Below are 23,844 nucleotides of genomic sequence, written 5' to 3' on the forward strand. Positions count from 1 at the left end.
GGAGCAGCGCCTCTTCCCCATTTATCTGAGTCTAGGTAAAGGCATAGACAGTAAATGTCAATAGCTTTAAAAGGCAAAGAACATTTTCCTTTTTAAATTTAACTCCTCCCTTGGACCAGGATCGACTCTTTCTGGGCTCTGAACATAAACAGATTAGGCCCACACAGCCCCTAACAAGTCCTGAAATGATGAATACAGCCCCTGGGGTGGGGCTCTGTGTTTGCCCCCCTCTTTTGCTGGGCAGCATTAACTGCTGGATGGCCAGCATTGAGAGCCTAGGCCCAGCCTTGTGCTCCTGAATCCCAAGCTCTGTCCTGAGCAAATCACCATCTCCACATAGGATTTCCAGCTACACCTCTGTCTGTGGCTACAGCACTTACTTGCAGGCCACTAGTATAAGCCCCTGTTCTCCCCATCAGGTGAGTGTAGACATACTGTTTTATTCCTTAAAGGTATGATAATTAGACAAAATCAGAAAACATTCTTTCTAACCTCATTATTGAAAATTATAGAATCAGATGTATTTTATCTGATATGTATTTTCTCATACATTCCAGTTTCATATGTTTCATCTTAAGGACCCAGGTGTTCTCATTTTCATTCAAAAAATGTTAATCAGAGATATATGTCTAATCACCATAGTTTACCCAATTCTCATACATGTATACAAAATATACATAAATGTATACATTTATGTATACTCATAAAATATATACAAAAGGAGTTTCCCTGGTATTAATTAATGCTTAAAAATATTTACTTAAAGTGGATAAAAGTTGTATACATATCTAGAAAAATAAGTGGGAAGGGAGTACTTTTGCCAAAAGGTGTGTCTTTTCCACCCTCATTATGGCGATGCCCCGAGAATGTAGGTTCTACCTGCTGGGGAGCCTGTGTTTTCCCAGTGTGATCTGAGTGGCTGGTGTGGAGGTGGCAGTGGGGGTGAGTGTTTATTTCCGTGTTGTAAATTAATGAAGTGGATTGTGTTCAGTCTAGTGGTGCATGCCCAGGCTCTAAAGAGTGGCGCAGTTCTGGTGAGTGGTCAGACCAGCCCTGAAGACAGTGTTATAGCCTTACTGTCATGCACATGAGGTGCTCTTGTGGCCACTGCGCTGGGGCTGGGTGTCTGGGGTCACTCCCAAAGGCCCTCACAGACCAGCAGGTGCCATAGCTGTTTGGCTGTGGTGTGGAGCCGAGCTGTCTCAGAACAGGCAGGTTTATCCTTGCTATTTGGCAGTGAGGGTATACCTGTCTGGAAGGATTTCCACTAATAAATGTGGACTGAGTCCCTCCTTTGTGCTAGGCACTGGGCTAGGCAGCAGAGATTCAGATATAAAAAGACAAGATATAAAAAGACACAGTCCCTGTCCTCCAAGAATTCACAGCTTCATGGACGTGCAGGATGATCATAAACACCACAGCCACAGAAGTGTCTAGAGCCGAAGGGGGGAGCTGCACAGAAGGCGTGGCCTCTGGACTAGGGTTCACGAAGAGAAGTCTCTGGTGGTTGAGGAGGAAGAAGGCTGCTGCACATGAGAGTGGCTGTGTGGAGGCCTTGGCAGGGGGTGCGTGCAGGACTCCGGCTGCTCTGGTCTGGATGGAGTGCAGGGGGAGTGCACTTGGGGTGGGGAGGTGTGGTTGGTTGGACAGGGCAGAGGCCAGATGGTGGGGGAGGTCCCAGATGTTGTGCTCAGGAGTTGGAGTTCATTCAGGAGGCAACCAGAAGCATGGCATCCCCGTACTGTCAGCATAGAAAACTAGACACCTGCCCGCCCTAGCGAAATCATGCTGTCTTGTTATCTTGGCAGTCAAAATGCCCAGCTGTAACTCCACTTCCATCCCATATAGCTCACCCTCTCTGAGACAAGACTCTGTGACAGTGTGCCAATCAGAGATTCCAGATGAATTGGAAATCCACCCTGTCCACATGTCCATCAGAAGTCCACAGGCTGGTGGAGGAGGGGGGGGGACAGACATGGCCAGACCACTCTTTGCAAAGAGTAATAGCATGTTGAAGCAATGGAAACAAGGGTGCTGGGGAGATTTACTCCAAATGCAAGGTTTCAGAAGCCTTTATGTAGGAGGGGAAATTCCAGATTCTCCAAACTTTTATCCTGTAGAATTATCTACTATATTTAGTCTGCTGCTGCTGCTTGTTTTTAAGTGTAGACAGGAAGACTTTTCTCCTCCCTCTTCCATTTGTGCTCAGTGAGAAAAGATCCCAAACATTATCAAAGCTACACCTGAAAAACAGATAAATATATCTTAAGAACCTCTACACTGAACAAGATTTCAAATACAGTTACTGCATTTGATTTTTTATCAAATGGTTCTGTCTTTGCTAAATTGCACAGGGGAAGGGGCTTATGAACCAATTTATTATAAATAATGGATTTCCCTTTCAGCAATTTAACTGTGTCCACAGTGACAGTGACCTTGTTCGGTTGGATGGGCGATTCGGTGGTATGTGCTAAGTGTGTCTCTCTCTGCTCGTGAGGCCTGTGCACAGAGGCAGAGCAGTCTGTCCGGCTGTTACCCCAGTGCACCTGAGTCCCTGCACCTGGGCCAGGGACTGTCTTTATGTGTGAAGCTGAACAGCTTGCTGCTTTTATCTCTCAGAGTTAGTATTTTAATCTCATGGGAAGGAAGAAGGAGAAGAGAAAACTGTTCCTCTTCAACAGAAAGTGGTTGTTGTTTGAGACCCTGACCTCTGTCCCACATGGCCTCGGCTCCCTCGGAACTTTCCGCGTTAATTATACAGCATGCTGCTGCCAAGGATTTCCCTTTGGCATCCACAGCATTGGAAAACAGATAAGTTGTGATTGCTGAGCAGTCTGTGCCTGAAGCAGAAAGGGAAAGCTACAGTGCTGTGGGCACCGAAGGCCTCAAGGTGGCTTGGAGCCCACCAGCCTGGGCACAGGGAGGCCCAGGGGTCCCTGGAGCAGGTGACGCTGGGGTGCAGGCAGAGTGGGGCTTCACCATCTGATGCTACCATGAGGCATGACAGCTCCAGCTCCCAGACCTCAGGGAAGAAGTGGCTTGCCTCCAGCCCCTGAGCTCAGCAGTGGGACTGGTGCAGTGAGAGACTCCTGGAGATCTTGCCAGCATCTGGGCCCAGTTCTTCTCCTTCTGTACCACTTTTTTTTTTTAATTGTGGTAAAATATATATAACATAAAATATGCCATTAACTGTTTTCAAGTGTACAGTCACTGGCATTAGTTCCATTCACAGTGTTGTGCAGCCATCACCACTATCAATTTCAAAGACGTTTTCATCACCCCAAATGGCAACTCTATACCCACCAAGCAGTGACTCGGCATTCCCCCTTCCTCAACCCTGGTACCCTCCAGTCTACTTTCTGGGCTGATGAATTTACCTAGTCTAGGTAGCTGACACACATGGACTCGTATGGTATTTCTCCTCCACTGCTCTTTGCTGCCTCCGGGCCCTGGAGCGTGCTGTTCCTCCACCCCCACCCCTCGCTGGCCTCAGGGACTCTGTCCATCCTTCCTTCTTACGCACCACTGAGTTGTACCCTCCACCAGCCTTTCATGATTCGCTTCCACTGGGTGATCTTTCTCAGTCTGGAACGTGTGGTTTGGAGTGCTCTTTCCGCCCAGCCTGGCTGCTCTGTAGGAGGCTATCTGAGCAAGAGTCCCTCCTCGCTCCCAGCTCCCTGCTGAGTCGGGGGCCACTGGAGGGAGTGGGCTGCATGGCAGAAGAGATGCTCAGGGCTATGTTCATCTGCAGGGTGTTTGCAGGACACTCTCTGCCTGAAAGGACAGTGGCGGGTGGTAGCATAAGGAGTTCTGGGGCCAGGCTGTGTTTGATCCCAGGCTTCCCCACTTACTAATGGTGTGGTTTTGGCTGAATTCCTTCACTTCTGTGATCCTCAGGTTCCTCATCTAAAAAATGGGGATGATGACAGTGTGTACCTCACAAGCTTGTGATGAGGAAATGAGTTCGACTGTGTTAAGCACTTAGGACAGTGCTTACATGCTGGCACATGGTGCCTTGTAAGTATTGGCCATATTACTGCCATTGTTGTAACCTACGTCACAAAGTTGTGAGGATGAAATGAGATAATTCACGTTAATTGTCTTAAAAGTGGCTGACATGTAATAAGCATCAAGTAAATGTCAGTGACTAATGTGTGTGCATGTGTGTTTGAGCGTGTGTATATATGTATGTACTTTCACTTGAGCTCTTCCAGAGGCCTCCAGCTTAAAGTTGCCACTGTTCAGATATGGGAAATTTGAACACCTGGAGGTGGATAAAAACTAGCCTGTCTAGCATAGTCGCAGGGGGGCCATCAGGTGAGAAATTGGGGACCAACAGAGGTGAGGCTTAAAACCTCACCCCCCTGTTCTGAGAGAAATCTGCTGCATCCGTGGATGTTTTGAGGCCCTTGTCTAGCTTGGATTAACACTTAGTCTACAGGCACACATCTGATCATCTACATTTGCTCTCTTACAGCACTAAACTATGTTTTCTACCTTTATCTTGCATCTACCTACCTTCAGCATTTTATTAAAAAAGTAATAATAATAATAATAAAGGGAGAAATGTGGTATCCACATATAAATCAAGTATAAAAATCAAACGAATATTCATATTTGAACTGATTGTTTATAGTTCATAATGCGTAATCAAAACCGAAAGTTTCTGTGATGACTGCCCTTGTACTGTTCACCATGTAAGAACTTATTCACTATGTAAGAATTTGTTCACCATGTAAGAACTTGTTTGTTATGCTTCAGAAGATTGGAGACTGACGAGAACTAGGCTTGGGGTGGAATAATGATTGTACATTGAGCATTGAGTCCCCTATACAGAATTTTATTGTTGTTAACAACCATTTGATCAATAAATATGAGAGATGCCCTCTCAAAAAAAAAAACAAAACTAGCCTGTCTACATTTCCTATTCTTTTGAAGACAAACACAGAGAAATAGGAAGCCCCAGAAGATGGATGCCAAAGGAAGGTCTTCTTAGGAGTCTGGTGAGGTAAAAATTGGTGTACCTATGCTTGGAGGTGTCCTGTGAGTCCACAGCAGTCTTAGTATTCCTTTTCTTTCTAGTTTTGGACACAAATGCAAATTTGAATTCTTTCTAATCTCAGGCAAAAGAGCCTCACATTCTATCTCAGGTCAGAAGACTGAGTGGCCTTTATTGTGTATGTGGTTACCTACAGTTTCAATAGAGATTTGCATTTCCTTAAACCCACAGAAGAAAAATTATCCATTGTGAAAACCAAGTTTTGCAAAACTTGTCTCGTGTTGATTTTAACTGCCAGTTAAAAGAAGCTTCAACCCTGCTTGTTTAGTAGCTATGTGAAATGTTACCTGAACATGGAGAAGGGCTGGAGCTGGAGAGGAAGGGCCTCCTTGCAAATTTGTTCCTCTTTCTGAAGAAAGGAGGACTCAGAACTAGCAGGGAAGCTGAAGGCCTGTTTCCTGAAGGCAGAGGAAACATGTGCATGTATGTTTGTGTGTTGAGGGACGCACCTTTTCTGGGGTTCAAATGTCATCTCTGTTACTCAGAGCCCCCTGAGCTGCGTGTTTGCACCACCATTACTTCTGGTGCCCCCTCTCTGGCCATGTTTGTCCCTCTGTGCTGGGTATGGGCAGGAACCATGACAGAGGGATCCTCTGGTCTCCCCTAGGTGGTCCCAGGTTCAGCAGGTTAGAGGGGTTTAGATTAAAGGAGTGTGCTTTTGTATGTGGGTTGTGGGTGCTAGTATACAGACTAGCTACCAGTAAATACTTACTGAAGATGGGTTGGCCATCAGTCTAATTTCTCCTCTTGCTTTGCTTTAGACCCTAGAGGCAACACTGCTGTACAGCTCCTATTGAGCTGGGTTCCCTGACCCCTTTCCCTTTCCCTGGAAACAAGCAAGACCCTCTCTAAAGCTGCTTGAGTACCTATAGGCTAGAAAAACAGACAGAGCAGGAGGGGTTTTGCTAAACAGGCCTTTCCCAGCCAGACTGGTTAATGTAGCCTCTCAAAATGCCTCTGTAGAGCTGCTGACCTGTGGGGAGAATCAGACTCACTAAGTGGGGACCCACAGCCCCCTCCAGTGAAGACCTCTGACCAGCCCAGCAGGGGGCAGCAGGGCTCAGGCCCTTTCCTAGGCTGCCCCCTGCAGGCCTTTGCTCTGTTGTGGCTCCCCCCATGTGTTAGCGGGTGTCCTGCTCGTGCACAAGCACCCAAGTAGTGAAGTCGCCTGAGGACTTGCCTGTCAGCTTGGCCTGAACAACCCCTTCACCAGCACTAGATGTGGAGATCCTTGGTCTAAGAGGCAGGCCTTCATGCCCCCCGCTCCGCTCCCTGATCACATGGGCACAGGTTATGTGTTAGGCCGAGGACCAGACAGCAGAGGGAAGGAAGGACTCATGATCTAGCACCTGCCATGCACCATGGTGTTCGCACGCTATTTCATTGAATTCTCCAGCAATACCTGTCCTCTGAGGTGTCACGTTCCCTACTGTTGCAGGGAGGATTGGCTGTGAAACCCTCACAGCAGTCTTCAGAGATGTGGCCATTAGTTCCCGGTGAGCTGGTGCCTACTCAGAGGCCTTGCACTCCCCTCTGCCTTCTCACCCCCCACAGTGCTGCCTACAGACCCCGGCACCAGCATCACCGCCAGCATCACCGGGGAGCTTGTCAGAAATGCAGAATCCCACCCCTCACTGCCACATCCCAGTCCACCTTTTCACCAGCTCTCTGGACAGGAATTTTGAGGGCACAGTGGAGTTTGAGAAGCCCTGTAGGATTTTCTGCACAGCTCTTATGTGAGAGAAGCCTGAGGGGAAGTGGAGGTAGCTGAGAAAACCTTCCTAGAGCAGACGTGAGCCGGGCTTTGCAGGAGCACCCGGGAGGAGAAGCAGCATTTTCTAATCAGAATGGCACCAGCAGACAGCTTCCCGGTCTGTGGAGACAGGAAGCCTCAAGGTTCCTGCCCACGCGAAGAGCAGAGGGTGTGAAGGCAGGAAAGTCAACACACGCACTGGGCCGTGAGTCCCCATACATGCAGAGGCTGTGGCTGCCGGGTGAGGCGGCCCACTCGGAGCCCGCACAGAGAGACATGCGCACCTGGAAGCCTTCTGAGAAGCAGGGCCATGAAGCTCCCAGGCCTCATTCAGTGGAAGTTTCCTGAGATCCCACGAGAAGTCCAGCCCCAAATGAGGCGTGGGGGAAGAGTCAGCCAGTCGTACCCTGTGCCAGCAATCCTGTGTATTGGTATCTGGATAGACTGCACAGAATGGAGGCCTGGTTGGGCCACTCTGGGCCTGTGTGCATGTAGGCAGGTGTCTGGTAGTCTTGGGCAAGGGGCAGGCAATTCTGAGGAGGTAAGGAGCTCTGACAGAAGGCAGAGGAAAGGGCAGACCAGCTGGTGATTCTTGGCCTCTGTGAAATCTGGCTCTGCTGGGAGGGTTTGTTTCTTTTCTCCTTTGCTTCCTTTCAAGGTGTGTCCACAGCTGAGGTTTCTTGTTTTTTTCAGACAGAGATGTATTTGGAAACTTGTAGCCTCCCCAGCAAAATGGCCCTCCAGGTTCCCCACAGGGTGAGAGCAGAGCAGCTCAGACCCTCCCCCAGTGGGCAGTACCAGGATCTGCAAGCTGAGAGCCCCGCGGGGTGTGGGTGGGTGAGGTAAGCCTGATTGGTTTGGATGTGGTTCGCATCGGGACACTTCTTCCTCAGTCCATGGGGCAGCAGCTGCACTGCCACCGGGAGAAAGGCAGAGAGAGGGTGGCTAGGAACCCTTGAGCCCGGAAGGCCTCCCCTGAACAGTCAGAGAGTTCTGGAAGGATGGCCCCAGGAGTAGTATCCAACAGACTTGCTGATGTTTTCAGAGGATTTTAATTTCCTCAGGCAGCGGCTTAGCCTAGCATCTAATTTTAATGCCAACTTTGATCTATTTTTTTTTTAAATTCTACTCTTCATGTTCATTAAATCCCAGTTGGCTGTTCTGGTTGAGCCCAGGCCCCAGAGAGAGCTGAGACATCATGGGCCCTGTGTGCAGTGGGGCCAGATTTCCTCTTCTACAGTGTTCTTCCACCTCCAGGCAGCCCTGCACATGGCTGTGTGGACACCAAACAGAGCATTGGAGGGGAGAGGTGGGGAGGGCCGTTCCTATTCTTTTCTGCTTTTATGGGGAGCACCCCAGGCATGGCAGGGATTCTGGTAGGCCACTTGGAAGGCATGGAAAAGAGATTGCAGAATGATCCAAGGAGGAGCTAGTAGGTATATGTCCAGTTTGAAGCAGAAAAAATCTCCCTAGAAAATGGGCACAGTACAGCAGGGAGGTGGGAGAAGAGCTCACCTGCCCTGGGATGGGGAAAGGCTGGTTTGTTCCAGGTCATCTGGAGCAAAGGCAGTGTGTAAATGGGCCACAAGGGCCAGTATCTCACAGCTGTCCCCTTGCCTGTCTGCCCCATCTGGTCCTGCATTTGGAGAAATGCACAAAGGGAGGAGACGCAAGCATGGTGCTGGCCTTGAAGTGGTTATGGGAGACACAATGTTAAGAAACACAGGGCCACAGCACTTGGGAGCTGGGAGGGTCTCCCTGTTGTACAGGTGGGAGAATGAGGCTCAGATGGGGAATGGCCTGGCCAGTGTCACTGTACAAGTCAGTGACAATGATTAAAATGACTGCTGCCATTTATTGCTGTGCCTGGAGTGCTCCAGCGGGAACTGGCATGGAGTCCTTATCCTCCTCCATCCCCTGTGTCTGTCAGTCATCAGATCCAGTCATGCACCTGCTGAATAGCTCACTTCTCCCATCCGCCACACCACCTCCAGGGCCCCCTGGCTCATAACCACGGCCTCCCGCCTATCTTGCTTCTGCCTCCTCTATGCTATCTCCCTCTATGCCATCACCAGCCTGTGACTGGTCTCATAAATAATGCCTTGCATTAACCTCTTTGTTACCCTCAGCATCAAGGTCAGCCCCTGACATTCCTCACAGGACTGTCCTGGTCTGACCCCTGCCCACCATCCATCTCACCTCCAGCCATTCTGGCCTCCACTCCTCACCTGCCTGTGTCTTCACTGCAAGTCTGGCCTAGATGCCAGTCTCTCCAGGGAACCTTCCTTGAACCTTCCTTGAGATTGGGTAAGGAGCTTCCCTTTTAGGATCTAAGCAATTCCCATTGGCATGCCATCCTATCTTTTAACCACCTAGAATCATCTTGCCTGCTGGCTGGTCTGCATCCCACTTGGCCTGCCCTGCCACTAAGCTCCATGAGGGTAGGAATCATAGTTGTCTTTCTTATTTGATGTTGTCTCCTAGGGCCTAGAATGGAATGTTATCTGGCACCTTGTAGGTTTTCAGTTAATATTTCAGTTAAGTATGTTCAGGAAGAGCTCTCTCGTGGCACTTTGTGTACATTAGCTTATTTAAGCCTCCAGGAGTCCTACAAGAGATCTCATTCATTCTCTCAGTCCTACAGATGACCACACTGAGACAGTTGAGTGTCTGTAGGCCTCACCTCTGAGAAGGGGCAGTCCTGAGACTGGAGCCCACATCTGACTCCTCAGCCCCCACCCCTAACCTCTGTGCTCTGCTGCAGGCCTGGGATCTCACTGAGAGCCCTCGTATGCTTAGAGGCTGGGAGCTGCCTCAGCTCCAGTAACCCAGCCCTGGAGAGCAGCTCACATTCCAAGCCACCTTTGAGGAGTTGCTGATTTTCTGAACCAGATGGTTCCAATGAACGCCTGGCAATGTTGTTCCTCACTGCAGCTTATCACAATTGTGATCTGAGCTGGTCAATCAGAAGGACAGATTGCTCCATGTATTTTCTGTTTCTTTTTTCCTTCTTTGAAGAAAAGAAAAAGTGAAGATAACAGAGTGGGGTGCCAAGCTGCGAGGCTTCAGGACACGTAGTGTAGCCAGCTCTGGGGGGATGCTGGGCACAAGCTGGATGTTGGTAGGCTGGAGGCCAGGCATGTTTTGCTCAGGTGTGCTCTATTTATACAAATAACCTCCAACACAGCTGCCCCTTTGCACAGGCCCTGGGCTGTCCTTGGTTGAGGAGAGGCTTGAAAAGTCAAGAAGGGTCTTTCTACTTGGGGCAGCACAGCGTTGTAGGAGGCCTGCCCCTACCCAGAGTGCAAAGGGGAATGGGGCAGCTGCCCCAGGGCTGGCCCTGGGGTGGAGGAGGCGGCTAGCCCAGCCAGCTCTCCAGCTGCATCTTTGCTGAGCTGAGCAGGACCTCCATGCTCATAGCAGCCATGTCATCACCACAGCCCAAGGGTGGGGCTCTGCGGGCCCGAGAGCATGACTAAACCCTGAGCCAGCCCCTAGGGAATGGTCAGAATGGGCCTGAGGATCTGCGTGCTTTCACTGCATCCCTCCTGGACTCTGCCAGGTTTGTCACCACACATTTTATGGCTCATAAATGCCCACCACATTTGTGCTTTGGTGTGCTTTGGTGTGCTTTGGTGATATATGAAAATGGGTTTTTGAAATAAAAGCAAGTAACTTAAAAAAAAACCAATACACTGGTGCTGCACTGAAAGATTAATTCTTGGAGTTTGGTGATCATTCTGGGCATAGAACCACAGACTTTAAGAACAGAGAAGAATCCTAGGGCTGATTAATCCATTTAACAGATGCAGGAACTGAAGGAAGTGCCCAAGGTCACCCTGCTGGTGGGTACAGAGCCAGGTGAGCTGGGTTCGGGGCCCCCTGCTTGCCACAGTGAGGTAGGGAGCATGCATGTTTGCTACAGAGAATCCACACTGCTTCTCACTGAATGTGACTTTTCCCACGGCTTCCCTCATCTCTGATGATGGTGTTGAGCATCCTACCTGCATTATCTCATAAGATCATTTCAGTGACCCAGTCTCCCTATAGGAAACATGAACACAGAAAGCTTTAGGACCTTTGCCAGGGTAATAAGCAGAGGACCAAGATTTGAGATCAGCCTGGCTGCCCCCAGGACTTGCATCCTTAACCCCATGATGCTCCTGGAAAACTCATACATACCTGATTGTCAATCCCTGGGGATGGAGGGTGGCAGAGCTGGGCCCTCCTTCGTGGCACCATAAGCATGCCTCTTCCAAGAAGCATCTCCGCCTCCCCTCCCTGCCATACACACCGCAGGGCTCAGAAAATGAGAAGGTGCAGCAAGTATTGGCACAAAATTCATATAAAATTTGCACGTGGCTCTGCACCTATCTTATGACCATTTCAGGATAAAATATCATGGCTGCACTTGCAGTTTTTGTCTCTTTTTTTTTTAAGAATAATGGAAATACCATTTTTTTTCTTCCGAGTGTGATTCCTAGGCCAGGAGCATTACCTGAGAGCTTGTCAGAAATGCGGCATCTGAGTGGGAATCTGCATTTGAACAAGATCCCAGGGGACTCCTTTGCTCAGTGAAGTCTGAGAAGCACTGCTGCCCATGACAGGCTCCCTGGGGCAGGGTCTGTGTCTGGCCCATCGCTGTGCCCCCACAGTGCCTTGCTCTGTGCTTGATGAGTGGGAGGTCCTCAGTGTTTGTGTCAATTTGCAAACCACTGTTTTTATCCTTGACCCAGACCCATACCACAAATGTGTAGGACAGCAAACAGGGGCAGATGAGGACAGAGGTCAGCTTAGGTGAACTGGGAGGTGCTCACAGATTGTTTCTGGGCTTTTGCTGTGGCTCTGTTGGGTTTCTGCCTGGGCCAGCCACACCCAGTTAAGTCTCCTCAGTATCCAGAGCTCCTGGGTTGGAGTACCCACTTCTGTGAGGGTAAAGAATGCTGGACTGGATTGATTGAGCTTCATTCTGGACACGAGGTTAAATTCCATGCATACCCCTCCCCATCACCCTACCACACAGGCCTGCATTCTGCTAACTGTCCCGGAAAGACCCAGCCTATCCTGGACACTTCTCTCCTGTGTCCCCTAGTGCTATGGGACTAGTGTTGGGGGCAGTGAGCCAATTCTGAAGGTGACTGTCTCTGCACTTGGATGAGAGTCCCTCCCTCAGCCTCAATTCAAGGAGAGCACAGGTTGTGGAGCTGAGTTGGGGCCTGTCCTCCAGGCCAGCTGCATGGGGGTCCTCACCAGCCCAGTCTGCTGGCTGCCGGCCCCTGCCATCTCTTGGTTGGGTCCTGGCCCTCCCCCCAGATTTGAGCTGCTCCCTAGCAGTGATGTGCAAGCCCTAATTCTTGGAGGCCAGGGGATCTTCCAAGGCCCATGCTAGAAAGGACATTGTCCGGAGGGCTGTGGCACCCATGGCTCAAATTACCATTGTTAACCTTTGTCACACTGACATCTCATCACAAATGTGCCTTCCTGGGCTCGGGCCAGTTTCTCTGCCTCGCCTTCTCTGTCCTCACCTTGAAGTAGACCTGGCTCTCCAGTGAAGACTCCGGGGTCCAGCTCACAGGCCCAGGGCACATTCTCCCCAGCTGCCTTTCTGAACTATCGTTTCACCCTCATTCAACATTCTGTTTTAAATTTCTTTCATCTGATTTTACAGTCTCTTAATCTTTTGTTCTTTCATTTCTTTATCCATCCACCCATTCATCCATTTGAAACACAGTTCTCAAAGGCCTTCTGTGAATCAAATGCCCTTGCTGGGCCCTCAATAAATAAAGTTGAATAACACATGCCAGTTACCAGTCCCCCAGTTTCCTGACTCCACTCACCCTTTGCTCTCAGGCAAATCTGTTCATCCATCTTTTATTGATTCCTTATTGCATTTCCAGAGGCACTTGTAAACCATTTCTCTTTTTCAAACCCTTATTTGTACCCTAGCCCCACTATCTGCACAAATGACATCACCTTTTACTCCCTAAGATGAGAGTTCACCAAAAATGAGCTTTTCCAGTGTCCCTAGTTCCCACTGCCGCTGTGCCTTCTCCCTGCTGTCCCCCCTCTAGAGTCAGAGGCATCCCAGGATTTCCCTCTTCCTGGCGCACTCCTCTGCCTGGTTTCTGTGTCCGTGGGCAGATGATTTCTATGTCCCTACCATACACTGCCCATTTATAGAGTGGAGATACAGTATTTACTTTATTTGTTTGTTATAAACATTAAGTGGGTTAATACATTTCAGGACTTGAAACAGGGCCTGACACATAGTAAATACTAAATATTAGCCTCTATCATGACTATCATTCCTCAAGTACCCACGCTGCCATTCACCCTGTGTTTCTTTTCCCTCTAGTCTGGCATCCACATTCCTTTCCCTCGATATATAGATGTACTCAGTTCTCCCTCTTTGTGACATTCTTTCCTCCACCCTGTCTTGGCTGGGAGGTGCCTCTGCCTTCCCTGCATCTGTCCCCTCCTGTTCACGTGCTCCCCAGTGCCAGCCACCCCGCCTCCACCTCAACCACTGCCCTGTCTCAGAGGGCAGTCACCTGCTGCAGCATTTCCAAGTTCCCACCCTCTGCCGCTTTCAGCCTGGTCATATTCTCACATGCAGTGAGCTGCTGGTGGGGGTAGGGGAGCAGTTCAGAGTGCCTGGGGAACCGGGAGTTCCAGGAGAGGCTGGATCTAGCGAATAGGGAGAGGTGGGCCCCCAGAGACTCCCGAGGGGCCAATGAGCAGGTTTCCTGGGGGAGAGGCAGGATGTTGAGGTCAGAGGGGTCTCAGTTCCCATTGCTGGAGCAGAGTGTTGTCTAGTTCTGGCCTGGTTCACAGTGGGAGAACCAAGTGGATGACTCAGGTGGGGTGTGAAGAACCTTGAGGCCAATGTGAGGCCACCATGGCCACTGAATGTGCTGAGGATGCTCCTAGGTTAGAGCAGATGGGAAAAGGGTATGGATGGTGGGCAGAGGTGATGAACAAGAGGGCAAGGAGGCACCTGGACTGAGGATGCAGGCTGCAGGAATGTGGGAAGACAGCTCCAGAAAGTGTGGGTGGGTGGCGGGGAGCCAGGATGCATCCCCCGGGTCCGAGGGGAGTGGCGGCAGGGTTGGTCTCTTCTTGGGGACAGGAGGGTTAAAGTATTTAGCACTGTTTGCGGTATCATTCTGTCCAGATCAGTATTTGAGAGGCAGGGAATGGGCACTGGTGTCAGTAAGAGGGTCTGGAGGAGGCCCACAGGTTGGATGGGGATGAGGAGGTGGGAGAAGAAGGCTGGGGGCACGTTGGTCACAGGACTTGGGGACAAGAGGGCAGAGCAGACTCAGTGGGTCTGTAGGTCCAGCTGGAGGTCTGTGAGGCTCCTCGGGGGTTCCCACAGCAGTAGGGGTCCACGGCCTACGTCAGATCGGGCACTGAGGCCCATCAGGTGCGGACAGGGGCTGGGCTGCTCCAAGGCCTGCACCTTTCCTGGCCCCTCCTCTTTGTCCCCTAAATGTCGGAGCACTCCAGAATTCTGTCATTCCCACTTCCCACTCAGCTTGTGGTCTGTATCCAGCCACCTGCTGGGCTTTTCCGCATCCCTGGACTTTCCCACGCATCGTTCTCACTGGCTCTGTTCGTCATGCCCCTTTTCCTCCTCCCAGCCTTGCCGTGGCTGTTAGGGCCACCCCCCCTATGGTAACCCAGGCTTGAAGCTCCTCAGATCCCCACACCTGGTTGAGCCGCACCCCCCCGTGCTGCCTCCTTCTCCATCATCTCTGCCCCATCTTCCTCTCCCAGTCCTACCCCTCGGTGGCCTCACCAGGTCCAGGCATGCACATGCTCTAGAGCTGCTTATCAGACTGAGTGACAGCGTATTCCCCAGCCCCTGCTGCCTGTATCCACAGCTCCAGGGCAGCAGATGTGGGAAGAGGCCCCAGGAGATGTCTGGGCAGGATGGATATGGGGAATGGTGGGGCAGGCCAGGAGGGCTGACATTTACGGAAGGCATCCCACCCCTCAGGGGCTGGACTGAGCTTCATGGAGGCCTCAGGCTGACCCGGCTGCTCTTCCAGAGCACTCTGGGGAAAGGACTGTGGGACTTTTGAAGGACTGCCAGGGTGTTCACCCTCCATGATGCCAACGCTCTGCAGGCAGGCTTTACAGAGTTCCACAGAGATGGGTTGGTCATAGCTGGTGCAGCTTGCGGAACAAGACAGAAAATGTGGGTCACCTTTATCATTCCAGACTCCCTGAAGCAAGAAGCCATGTCAAAACAGAAACCTCCAGATGGTTTCTGTCTGGCTGGATGGACGTGGGCTGGTCTCTGAGGTGCCACCACACCCTGAGAGGACCTGAGCAGGGAGAGCTGTCTGCACCTCTATGGCTGGGCGCCCATGGCGACAGGGCCACTCCTTGTGGGCATGGTGCTGGGCAGGGTCTGTGCATGCATTTGGGGTGGCAGGAGGAGGAGGAAGATTATTCATGGCAATACGTGCTCTTTTCTGGTGAACATGAGCTTTAGATCCTCTGACCAACATCTAGTTGAGAGTCTTGGAGTGACCTTGGCAGTGATCATCAAAGGAAGGCCTGAAGGGAAGAAATTACTTTGCTTTTCAAAATTATTTCAGATACCTTTTTCCATAAACGTGGATTTTCTTCATGAAAACTAGTTCACTATTTTTCAATAGTCTTTTTTGTGATGATTAATTAGCACATACTCAATACAAGACATTTAGAAAATCTATCACCCATTACTGAAAGAATGTGCTTGAAGTTTTTTAATTTGCACTTTCCTGACAAACCTCACTGACTTCTAGAAGGACTCAATGTTTAGAATGGACCATCTGCACGGGGGCTTGTTTTGCAGTGGTAGTTATTCCTAAAGGGGAAGAAACCTACCTAGTGTGGGTCTAGTCCTGTCACCTCAGATCACAGACCCTTTTGCCTCCATGTCTCTTCATGAGTTTTTTCTCATGGGTTGGTCTTTCTCACCTACTAAGGCTTAGAGTTTTCCACTATCACTTCCAAGAGGGGAGAAGCAAGGACGGGAACACACACTGAGCCTGGTCAGGCTGCCCAAGACTTGCCAGGAAGGTTCTAGAAGCCTTTTCTGACTCAGGCTGAGTTCAAGCTGTGGGCTGTCGGGCCAAGAAGGCTCTGTTTCATGTCTGAGATTTGTAAGGACAACATCATATGCAACACCAGAAACCTCTAGTGCGGGTCTGCAGGTGGCCATGGAGGATGCAACCAGCCTCTGCACAGGCCCAAATCCAGACTGTTCAGTAGGGCAACATGGCTCGGTTGTGCGCATGGAGGTTGATCTGAGAAACTTCTGGGAGCTCCAGGACTCAGAACCAGGTACCTGCATTCAAACAGAGGTTTCCTCCAGCCTCAGCACGTGCCATTGGCAGTCCCTGTGAATATATGTGGTCAGCCCCAGGCACTGTGAGGGGGCAAGGGTCTGGGGCACTTTCTGACCCACCTCAGAGCAGCCCTTGGGTCTGACCCCCCCAATCAGTGAAGCGGTCGCACCAGCTGATCACCAAAGGCCTGGTCCCTGGTGCCCATGCCTAGGGGTGTGCCAGCCAAACTCAGAAATAAGATTGAAATCTAAATGCTGCTCCTTGGACATTAGCCTGGGAATCTGAGGCAGTCGGAGATGAAAGGAACCGTAGAGATCAGCAGCCCTGGACTCCAGTCAGGGCCCTGGCCCAGACAAATTCAAGCCCTCTGTCCCCCTAGTAAAATTTGGGCATAGTGTCCCTGTGCTGCCCAGCCAAAGGAGCTGAGGCAGAGGATGAAGAGGCCTCCACCCCTCGCTACCCTCTGTGGGTGAGGATTGCTGATACTGCCTCGTTAGGCTGGCTCACATGGGGCAGAGCCCCTTACATGAGCTCTGCTCCCCTCCATGGCCTGTGTCATTCTCTCTACCATACGGCTGGCTCAATTCCTCCACAAAAAACAGCTGACATGGGCCAGAGAAACCCACCTTTCTCCTAAGGGGCTGCTGTTTTTCTGGGTTCATTTTGGGATGGTAGGAATGTTTGAAACAAGGGAATCCTGGAAGCAGTTTTGTACTTAGAGAATCATTGGTTCATTTCCAGTTTGTGTTTCTCCTTCAGCTGATAATCAGGCAGCTCGCATTTCCAATTTCCTGTCCCTCCTTTGCTTCTCCTTACAGATCATAACATGGTGATGTCCCAGACTGGGTTCTTTCTGGCTCTTTGTTATAAAGTCTCTCTTTGCTCTGACCGAACAGCCATGCTAGGCATTGTGATCCCAATAACCCTCCTAGGTCATGGTCTCTGCCTGGAAGAATGTTCTGTCCTTCTCCATCTGCTTTTGGCCCCTCTCTTCTGCACCCAGCAAATTTGGTGCCAGGTCACTCTGGTGGAGAGAGGGAAGACTGGGGGAGCTTCCCTGCTGAGGTTTATAAGGGTGACAATGGCCTCTTCTGCTCTCAGCTTGCTCAGAAGTAGAAACAGAAACCCTTTGGACCCCTGTAAAGCACCCGAGCACACTGTCACGGTGCCCTGCTCCTCGCCATGCAGACGGGAGGGCTGGGCTGAGTGCCTGGTGAAGCAGCACGGTTTCTCTCAGCAGCTGCCACTGTGTCTTGACATTTTCCTGCCCCTGGTTCCTGACACTGAAGCCTACACAGCCTGAACTGCACCAGCCTTTCCATTATTCTTTGTAGACTATTTCAATGTTCCCAGGGGCCTGCTGCGTGGGAACCAGGAGAAGGGCTGAGGAAGCAGAAGTGATGGTAGCTGAGGAGACCTCACAGCTGGGATGGAGGCGGGGGACACGGCCACGCATCCCACACCACCAGCCGTGCCATGTTCTCCTTCTCCTGGTCCTCTGGGAAGGGAAGAGATGAAACAGGTTGAAGGGGGAGTACAGAGGACCAGTGGGCATGGTGGCCTCTGAGGTGTCCCTGACGCCCCCAGACTCCAGCTCTGCCTCTGTTGCTGCCCTCTTCTTTCCCCTGACCTCGCTCCTGGTGAGAGGCTCTGTTCTCACTCCTCGGGGAGAACTGAGTGCCTGGGGAGCAGAGCACCTCTGTCCCTCATTGGAGGAGTTCTCTACCATGCTGTGGTGGCCGAGATCTGTTTGGTAGAATTTTAACTGGTTTGCAACCTCGTCCTGAAATTAACCATTTGGAAGAAATATGGTAAAATGAAAAAACAGTTGCCACACTGCATTCCAGCCCCGCTGTGATCCCATTGCTGCAGGCTCATGTGGCTAGAAGGACTCTAGCATCTCCTTTTGCTTTGGAAGCTTATTTTTGCCAAGGTTGTTATCATCAAACAGGCACCAGAGCTCCGTTCCACTCACAGTCCAATTATGGCAAAACTCAAACAATGAACCTGTGTGTTTCACTGGTAAGAATGTCCGAAGGAAGTGCTGTTCCCTTTGCCAGGATCAAACTCTCAGGGCCCTTTGTGATATGTGAGACCTCAAGGCAGGTCTGTCCGTTCCCAGGCACAGAGCAATGGGAGCTGGAAGGTGGCTCGCTTAGCCCACCCTGGGCCGGGTCGGTGGATTTCTTTCCACTGCGCCACACGCATCACCCACAGATCTACCCTGTGGCTGGTCGGGGAAGCTGTCTCCCTTGGAGGCCAGAGGAACGGCATTTCCCGGCTAGGGGTGGGATTGGTGAGACTGTGATGCATTCCCAACCCTAAGGACTCACTAGAAAGGGGTGGAGCTGATAGAAAGAGGAGAGATGTGGTCTGATGTGGAATACTCCCCTTGCCCATGACGGAGGTCCTCCATCTTCCTTCCTTCCTCCAAGTGGCCGTCCTCTCTGCTGTGACCACATCTCGGGGTTTGTGGGGCCTGGGCTGCTGTGTCCCTCTCTCCCCTGCTGGCCGCCCCTCACAGCACACAGGACAGCTCCTGGGAGGTGGCTGGAGGACAGTGGCCAGCGCTGTGATCATGGCACCCACAGAGAGGTGTCTGGATCTCCTTCCTTTTTCCAAGTGAAAGCATCTGGATAGCGGGTCTGAGAGGGCTCCTTAGGCACTGACATCCGTGAACTATGGGCCTAGATCAGATTTCTCAATCTGCCTTGACAGAAGCTGAGGTCACGGTCCCTCTAAAACAACCATAATGCCGCCTGACTGTTCCACAGCTGCTTCTCTCCCTAACCCACAGGCCAGCGCCCCGGGCCAGGTCACGCCCCCAGCCTCTGTCAGCCTTTCAGAAATGCTAGGCATGGGGTCTTAATGAATGAAGCTTGTTCTAAAGCAGAAAATGATTTTATTTCAGCCTGCATTTAGCTTCCTATGTCTTTACCAGATCACCACTCAGAGTTGCTTCCCCTTCTTTCTTGCATCTCTTTTCAAGATCACAAAGGCAAGGAGTTAGAAAGTTCCTATCTTACAGAGTGGGCACTGGCGCCCGATGCCTGGGTTTAGTCCCTGCTTCTGTTGCTTACGAGCTTTGTGACTTTGGACAAGTTACTGAGCCTCTCTCTGTGTCAGTTTCCCTAGCTGGGCAGTGACATACCATCTCATAGAGCACCCATCTCATGTGGGGAGGAGTACATACGCCTTTCCTGTGCTTGCTACATCCATACAGATGTTATCAGTGGTGATGATGGTGTCATCCTGAAGAAGCAGAGAATGGTGGGAAGAACATGAGGCTTAGAGTCAGCTGGCTGACTCTAAGTCCCAGCTCTGCTACTTGCTCAGGGGGTTGATGATGCAAATTCTGAACCTCAGAATGTCTTAATTTTCATAGCTGTAAAACTGGGGTAAAAATTGTATCTCTCTCCAGCGAAATAGGTCTGGCAAAGTACTTCACCTGCAGCAACGGGGTTAACCTGTTCTCTTTCCTCTTCCCAGGCACACATTCTGGCAGTTTCGCCATGAGAACCCCAAGACCCGGGTTGGGGGCCCTCCCCCTGAAGGGCTCCCTGGCTTCAACAGTGGAGTGATGCTTCTGAACCTGGAGGCCATGCGCCAGTCCCCGCTTTACAGCCGCCTGCTGGAGCCGGCGCAGGTGGAGCGGCTGGCTGACAAGTACCACTTCCGCGGCCACCTAGGGGACCAGGACTTCTTCACCATGATCGGCATGGAGCATCCCGAGCTCTTCCATGTGCTGGACTGCACCTGGAACCGGCAGCTTTGCACCTGGTGGAGGGACCATGGCTATAGTGATGTCTTTGAGGCCTACTTCCAGTGTGAGGGTCACGTCAGGATCTACCATGGGAACTGCAACACCCCTATCCCGGAGGTCTAGGCACATCCTCACCTGCCAGGCCTAGGGTCTCCGGATCTGAGAAAAGGAAAGTGGCACCTCTGGGACAGGCCCAGGTGGTGTCTGGGCCCCTAGAGAGACACTGTGGGGATGTCCTTTGTAATCAGCTCTCCCACCCTGTGGGTCACCTCCTGAGGCGCCTAGTGAGGATTGGCCTGCACACTGCTGGTGCTCGGGGCCTCTTCCCTCCAGGAAACCAGGCCTCGTGAGGGGCAGGCATCTTCCCATGGGCTAGGAAGCAAGTTTGAAGAGAAGGAAGGGAAGAAAACTCTGCCCCTTGCCTTCAGACCCCAGAGAATGGAAATCATCTTATGAGCCAGCCTTTCTTGGACCAAATATAAATTTATTTTAAATTCACAGGCTTCAATTTTGCAAGAAAACAAGAAGTCCTTCTATAGCTCTGTGTGAGCCAGGGTTTTAACAGCTAGCCCAGAGCTTAAACACCCAAACGAATGTGAGCCTTCCACCTGCACACCCCACAAGGCTCTGCGCTCATTCCTACGGTGCCTACATTGTGTGGATATAAAGGCCACCACTTCTCTGGAGAAGGTCTTTAGGGCCAGCAGTGGCCCACATGACACATTATTTTAGCCTTTATAGTTTTTATCTCCCAACAGCATCACAGAACCTCATCCAAGCCAGCTTCAGGTGACTAGACTGTGCTCAGAAATCTAATCTGCCATGAAAGAACAGAGATTGGCTGCCTCCAAGACAGGCAGTAGAGTTGTCTGGACTAGGAAGACTCATTGCAAAGAGGAACCCAACAGTTCACGAGTGTCACCATGTGGCTTAGAATGGGTGTTGCCCTTTGACTTATAAACAGTCCAGTCTCTTTGTTTAAAAAAATCTTCCTGTGAGTTTCTTACTGCATCATGTCAGAGTCTATAGCTCAGAAGAAATTAGGGTATCATTTCTTTATTTCTTCTTTTAATGAGTTCTCCTGTGAGTAAGCTGCAAACATGAAGTGGTCATTTTGCATAGTCCAGATGAAATCCCTGAGGAACAATTGGATTTTTGTCTTATTTTATTTCAATTTCATTTGCTGTTTTATTTCTTTTTAGCAGGAGTGAGAATAGCTACTAAATACTCTTTGAGAACACAATGATTTACGTTGTTTGTTCTCTGATCAGTTTTCCTTCACTATGAAAATTCTGAATCAAGAATGTAATCGATGTTGTTCAGAGTCCCCCCTCCACATGATTAGGCTAAGGCATGGGCACAGTGGGTCTCTGAGAACTAAGGGGGAACATGCCTGAAGGGGCAGTGCGGAGGGTAGTAGTGTTATATTCAAGTCAAATAGAGAATTATTTCTTTCTAGGTATTGGCAGGCCCCTCTTCTCCCAGGAGCTAAACCTACCCCGTCACTTCCGGTCCTCCTTACGCCAAACTGTCTGCGCCTGTCATCCCCTGACGAAATGGAGCACATTTGTCTCTTCTGAGCTCTAACAGAATGGGCCTGTTCTCTTAGGTACTTGATTTCCTATTTATAGTTACCAATTATTGGATGCCTGCTGTGTGCCAAGCATTGTATTAGGGGATTTATATACACTATTGATAATGCTCATGTAAACTTCATGAAGATAATTCAAATCCTAAAATTTATTATAATAATGAGAGATGTGAACAGAGAGTCATTATTTATCATAGCATTTTTTATAATAGAAAAAAATTAGGAGTGACTTAAAATGTTGAGGGGAGTGGAAAAATGTTACATCCATTTAGAATAATGGAATAATTTAGGCATTAAAATAATAGTTTTAAAGAATATTTAATGCCTTGGGAAATGCTTACAATGTGCTATTAAATAAAGATTGCAAAATATAAGATTGTATGTACAGTACGATCCTAATTTCACTTTTTAAATTACATATATATGTGTATATGCACATCAGTAAAAAGAGAGCCTGTTCTGCTACATTTCATTACTTCAGCTCCTAAAAAACCATGTGTTTCAAACACTTCATTAAAAAAAAAAACACACACAATCATTTCGATGGAGAAGAGTAGATAAAATGCTGGAGAATTTTAGACTCACAATAACAAAGGTATTTTTTCCTGCATTAATTTCAATAATTAAAGTAGTTCTATAGCTATGAGCATCTCTTTATTGCAAGGAAAAAACATAAACTGGTTGATCAAAATGGGCAAAAGCCAAACCTTGCTCACTTTTGAAATCCCCACTCAGGAGCACCCCCCCCCGCACCCCCCCCTCGTTCTGTCATCAGTATCCTTGGCCTTACAGCTCCCTGGTGAACATCAACATGATACAAAACAGGAAATCCAGCCAGACCCGCATGGCACCGTGTGCTCCTGCGCTTCACCACAAGCGGCTGTCTGACAAATTTTGGAGGCTGATTCTTGATGGGAATCCTGCTTTCACCAAAGCAATACATACATAATTGTGTTGTGTTTAACTTTCCTTTTGAAGACTTTCCTAAAGCACATGCCTGTAGGAATGAATAGAGCAGAAGTCTAAAAAGAGAACATTTCTGGGTACTAAGATTAAGGTGCTTTTTATCTTCATCTACATTAATTTTATATTTTCCATTGTAAATACAAATGAGTTTTGTAGTAAAGATAATAAATGCCATGAAATGTAGCCACCAGCCTTCCCTCCTGTTGTAAGCAAGCATCAGCGTGGCCACTTTACAGCTCACTGTCGGTTATATTTACTGTCTGTCTCCCATAGGAAAACATACTCTTGGCCAAGTAGGCTCTGGATTTTCAGCTTTCCCTGTGGATGCCCTAGTTCTCTAATTAAAAGTGACCTAATAATAGCCTCTCCAGACTGCATTCATTTCTGATTCCATTATCTTTTTGAGTACACAAATGGTAATGGCCTTTGGAAGGCTCGCAGGCTTGTTGAAGAGATTTATTCTTGCAAGTGTGTCAGAACCACACTACAGCACCCCTGTGAGTAGCATCTCTTCAAGCCAAAGAGGCGTGCTGGCTCAGTGGGCCCCCTTCCCAGAGCACACCCTGAGTTTGTGGGGTAAGGCAGCAAGTGCATCTGTGACTTGGCACCTGCTTGGGGTAAAGGCTGACCCCTGCTCCTTCTAAAACTTCCTGGGTGATGTCAACATGGAAGGCCAGGAGTAGCGCTGATTGTGAAATTTGGCAGGGTGAGCAAAAATTTCTGAGCAAGCAGGGTGGTCTATATAGAGCAGCCCGCAAGTAAGTCAGAGGCCAGGCTTTGAATCCACCTTCTGCCCTCACATGCACAGCCTTGGGCAAGCAAGATCACCTCTTTCCCTCTTTGTAGGCACAGGTATTGAGATCTCCCTCAAGGAGTGCTGTAGGAAGAAAAGGAAGGCTTAAGGGCTTGGTAAGCTGAGAATACACAGCAAAGAAATCCTACAGTTAGTACTTACATTATTCTTTTTAAATCATAAATGGCAGCCATTTGGGGCACATTAAATGTGTTGGTGGCATCTGCCTAAGCCCAGTGGAGGACCAGATGCTTGCTGTAGTCTGTCCAATTTTTTGTTAGCCCCACCACTCTGCAGAGGCCTGGGTATGGCCAGGGGTCTGGGGATCCTTGGATAACCCCTTCCCTCTCTGGGTTCAGTTTCTTCTTTTTTAAAAAACAAGGGGGTAAGAGGTTTGGACTAGATCTCCAATCACTTCCCTGGCTCCTGACCATGTTTGGAATAACAGCCTGCTGCAGCCCTGATCCTCTGGCCCCACACCCAAGCTGTCCTAGGGGAGAGGCTTGCGTTCCTCCATGGGTGTCCTGCCCACTCTCAGGAAGTACCCTCAGCCAAACCTCAAGCTACCCTCGACC

The 23,844-nt window shown here is 49.8% G+C and overlaps 1 protein-coding gene across 2 annotated transcripts in view; it reads left to right on the plus strand.

Annotated features, from left to right (window-relative positions):
* The window catches only part of XXYLT1 (xyloside xylosyltransferase 1), a 159,918-nt gene extending 137,083 nt beyond the window's left edge, over positions 1 to 22,835 (plus strand). For both annotated transcript variants that reach the window (XM_073231870.1, XM_017663913.3), the window contains one exon: positions 19,646 to 22,835. In XM_073231870.1, coding sequence (XP_073087971.1) covers positions 19,646 to 20,042 — 397 coding nt within the window. In that variant the 3' untranslated portion in view covers positions 20,043 to 22,835. The remainder of the gene's footprint in view (positions 1 to 19,645) is intronic.
* The last annotated feature ends 1,009 nt before the right edge of the window (positions 22,836 to 23,844 follow it).

This window comes from Manis javanica, chromosome 3, assembly GCF_040802235.1.
Source record: "Manis javanica isolate MJ-LG chromosome 3, MJ_LKY, whole genome shotgun sequence".
NCBI lineage: Eukaryota > Metazoa > Chordata > Mammalia > Pholidota > Manidae > Manis > Manis javanica.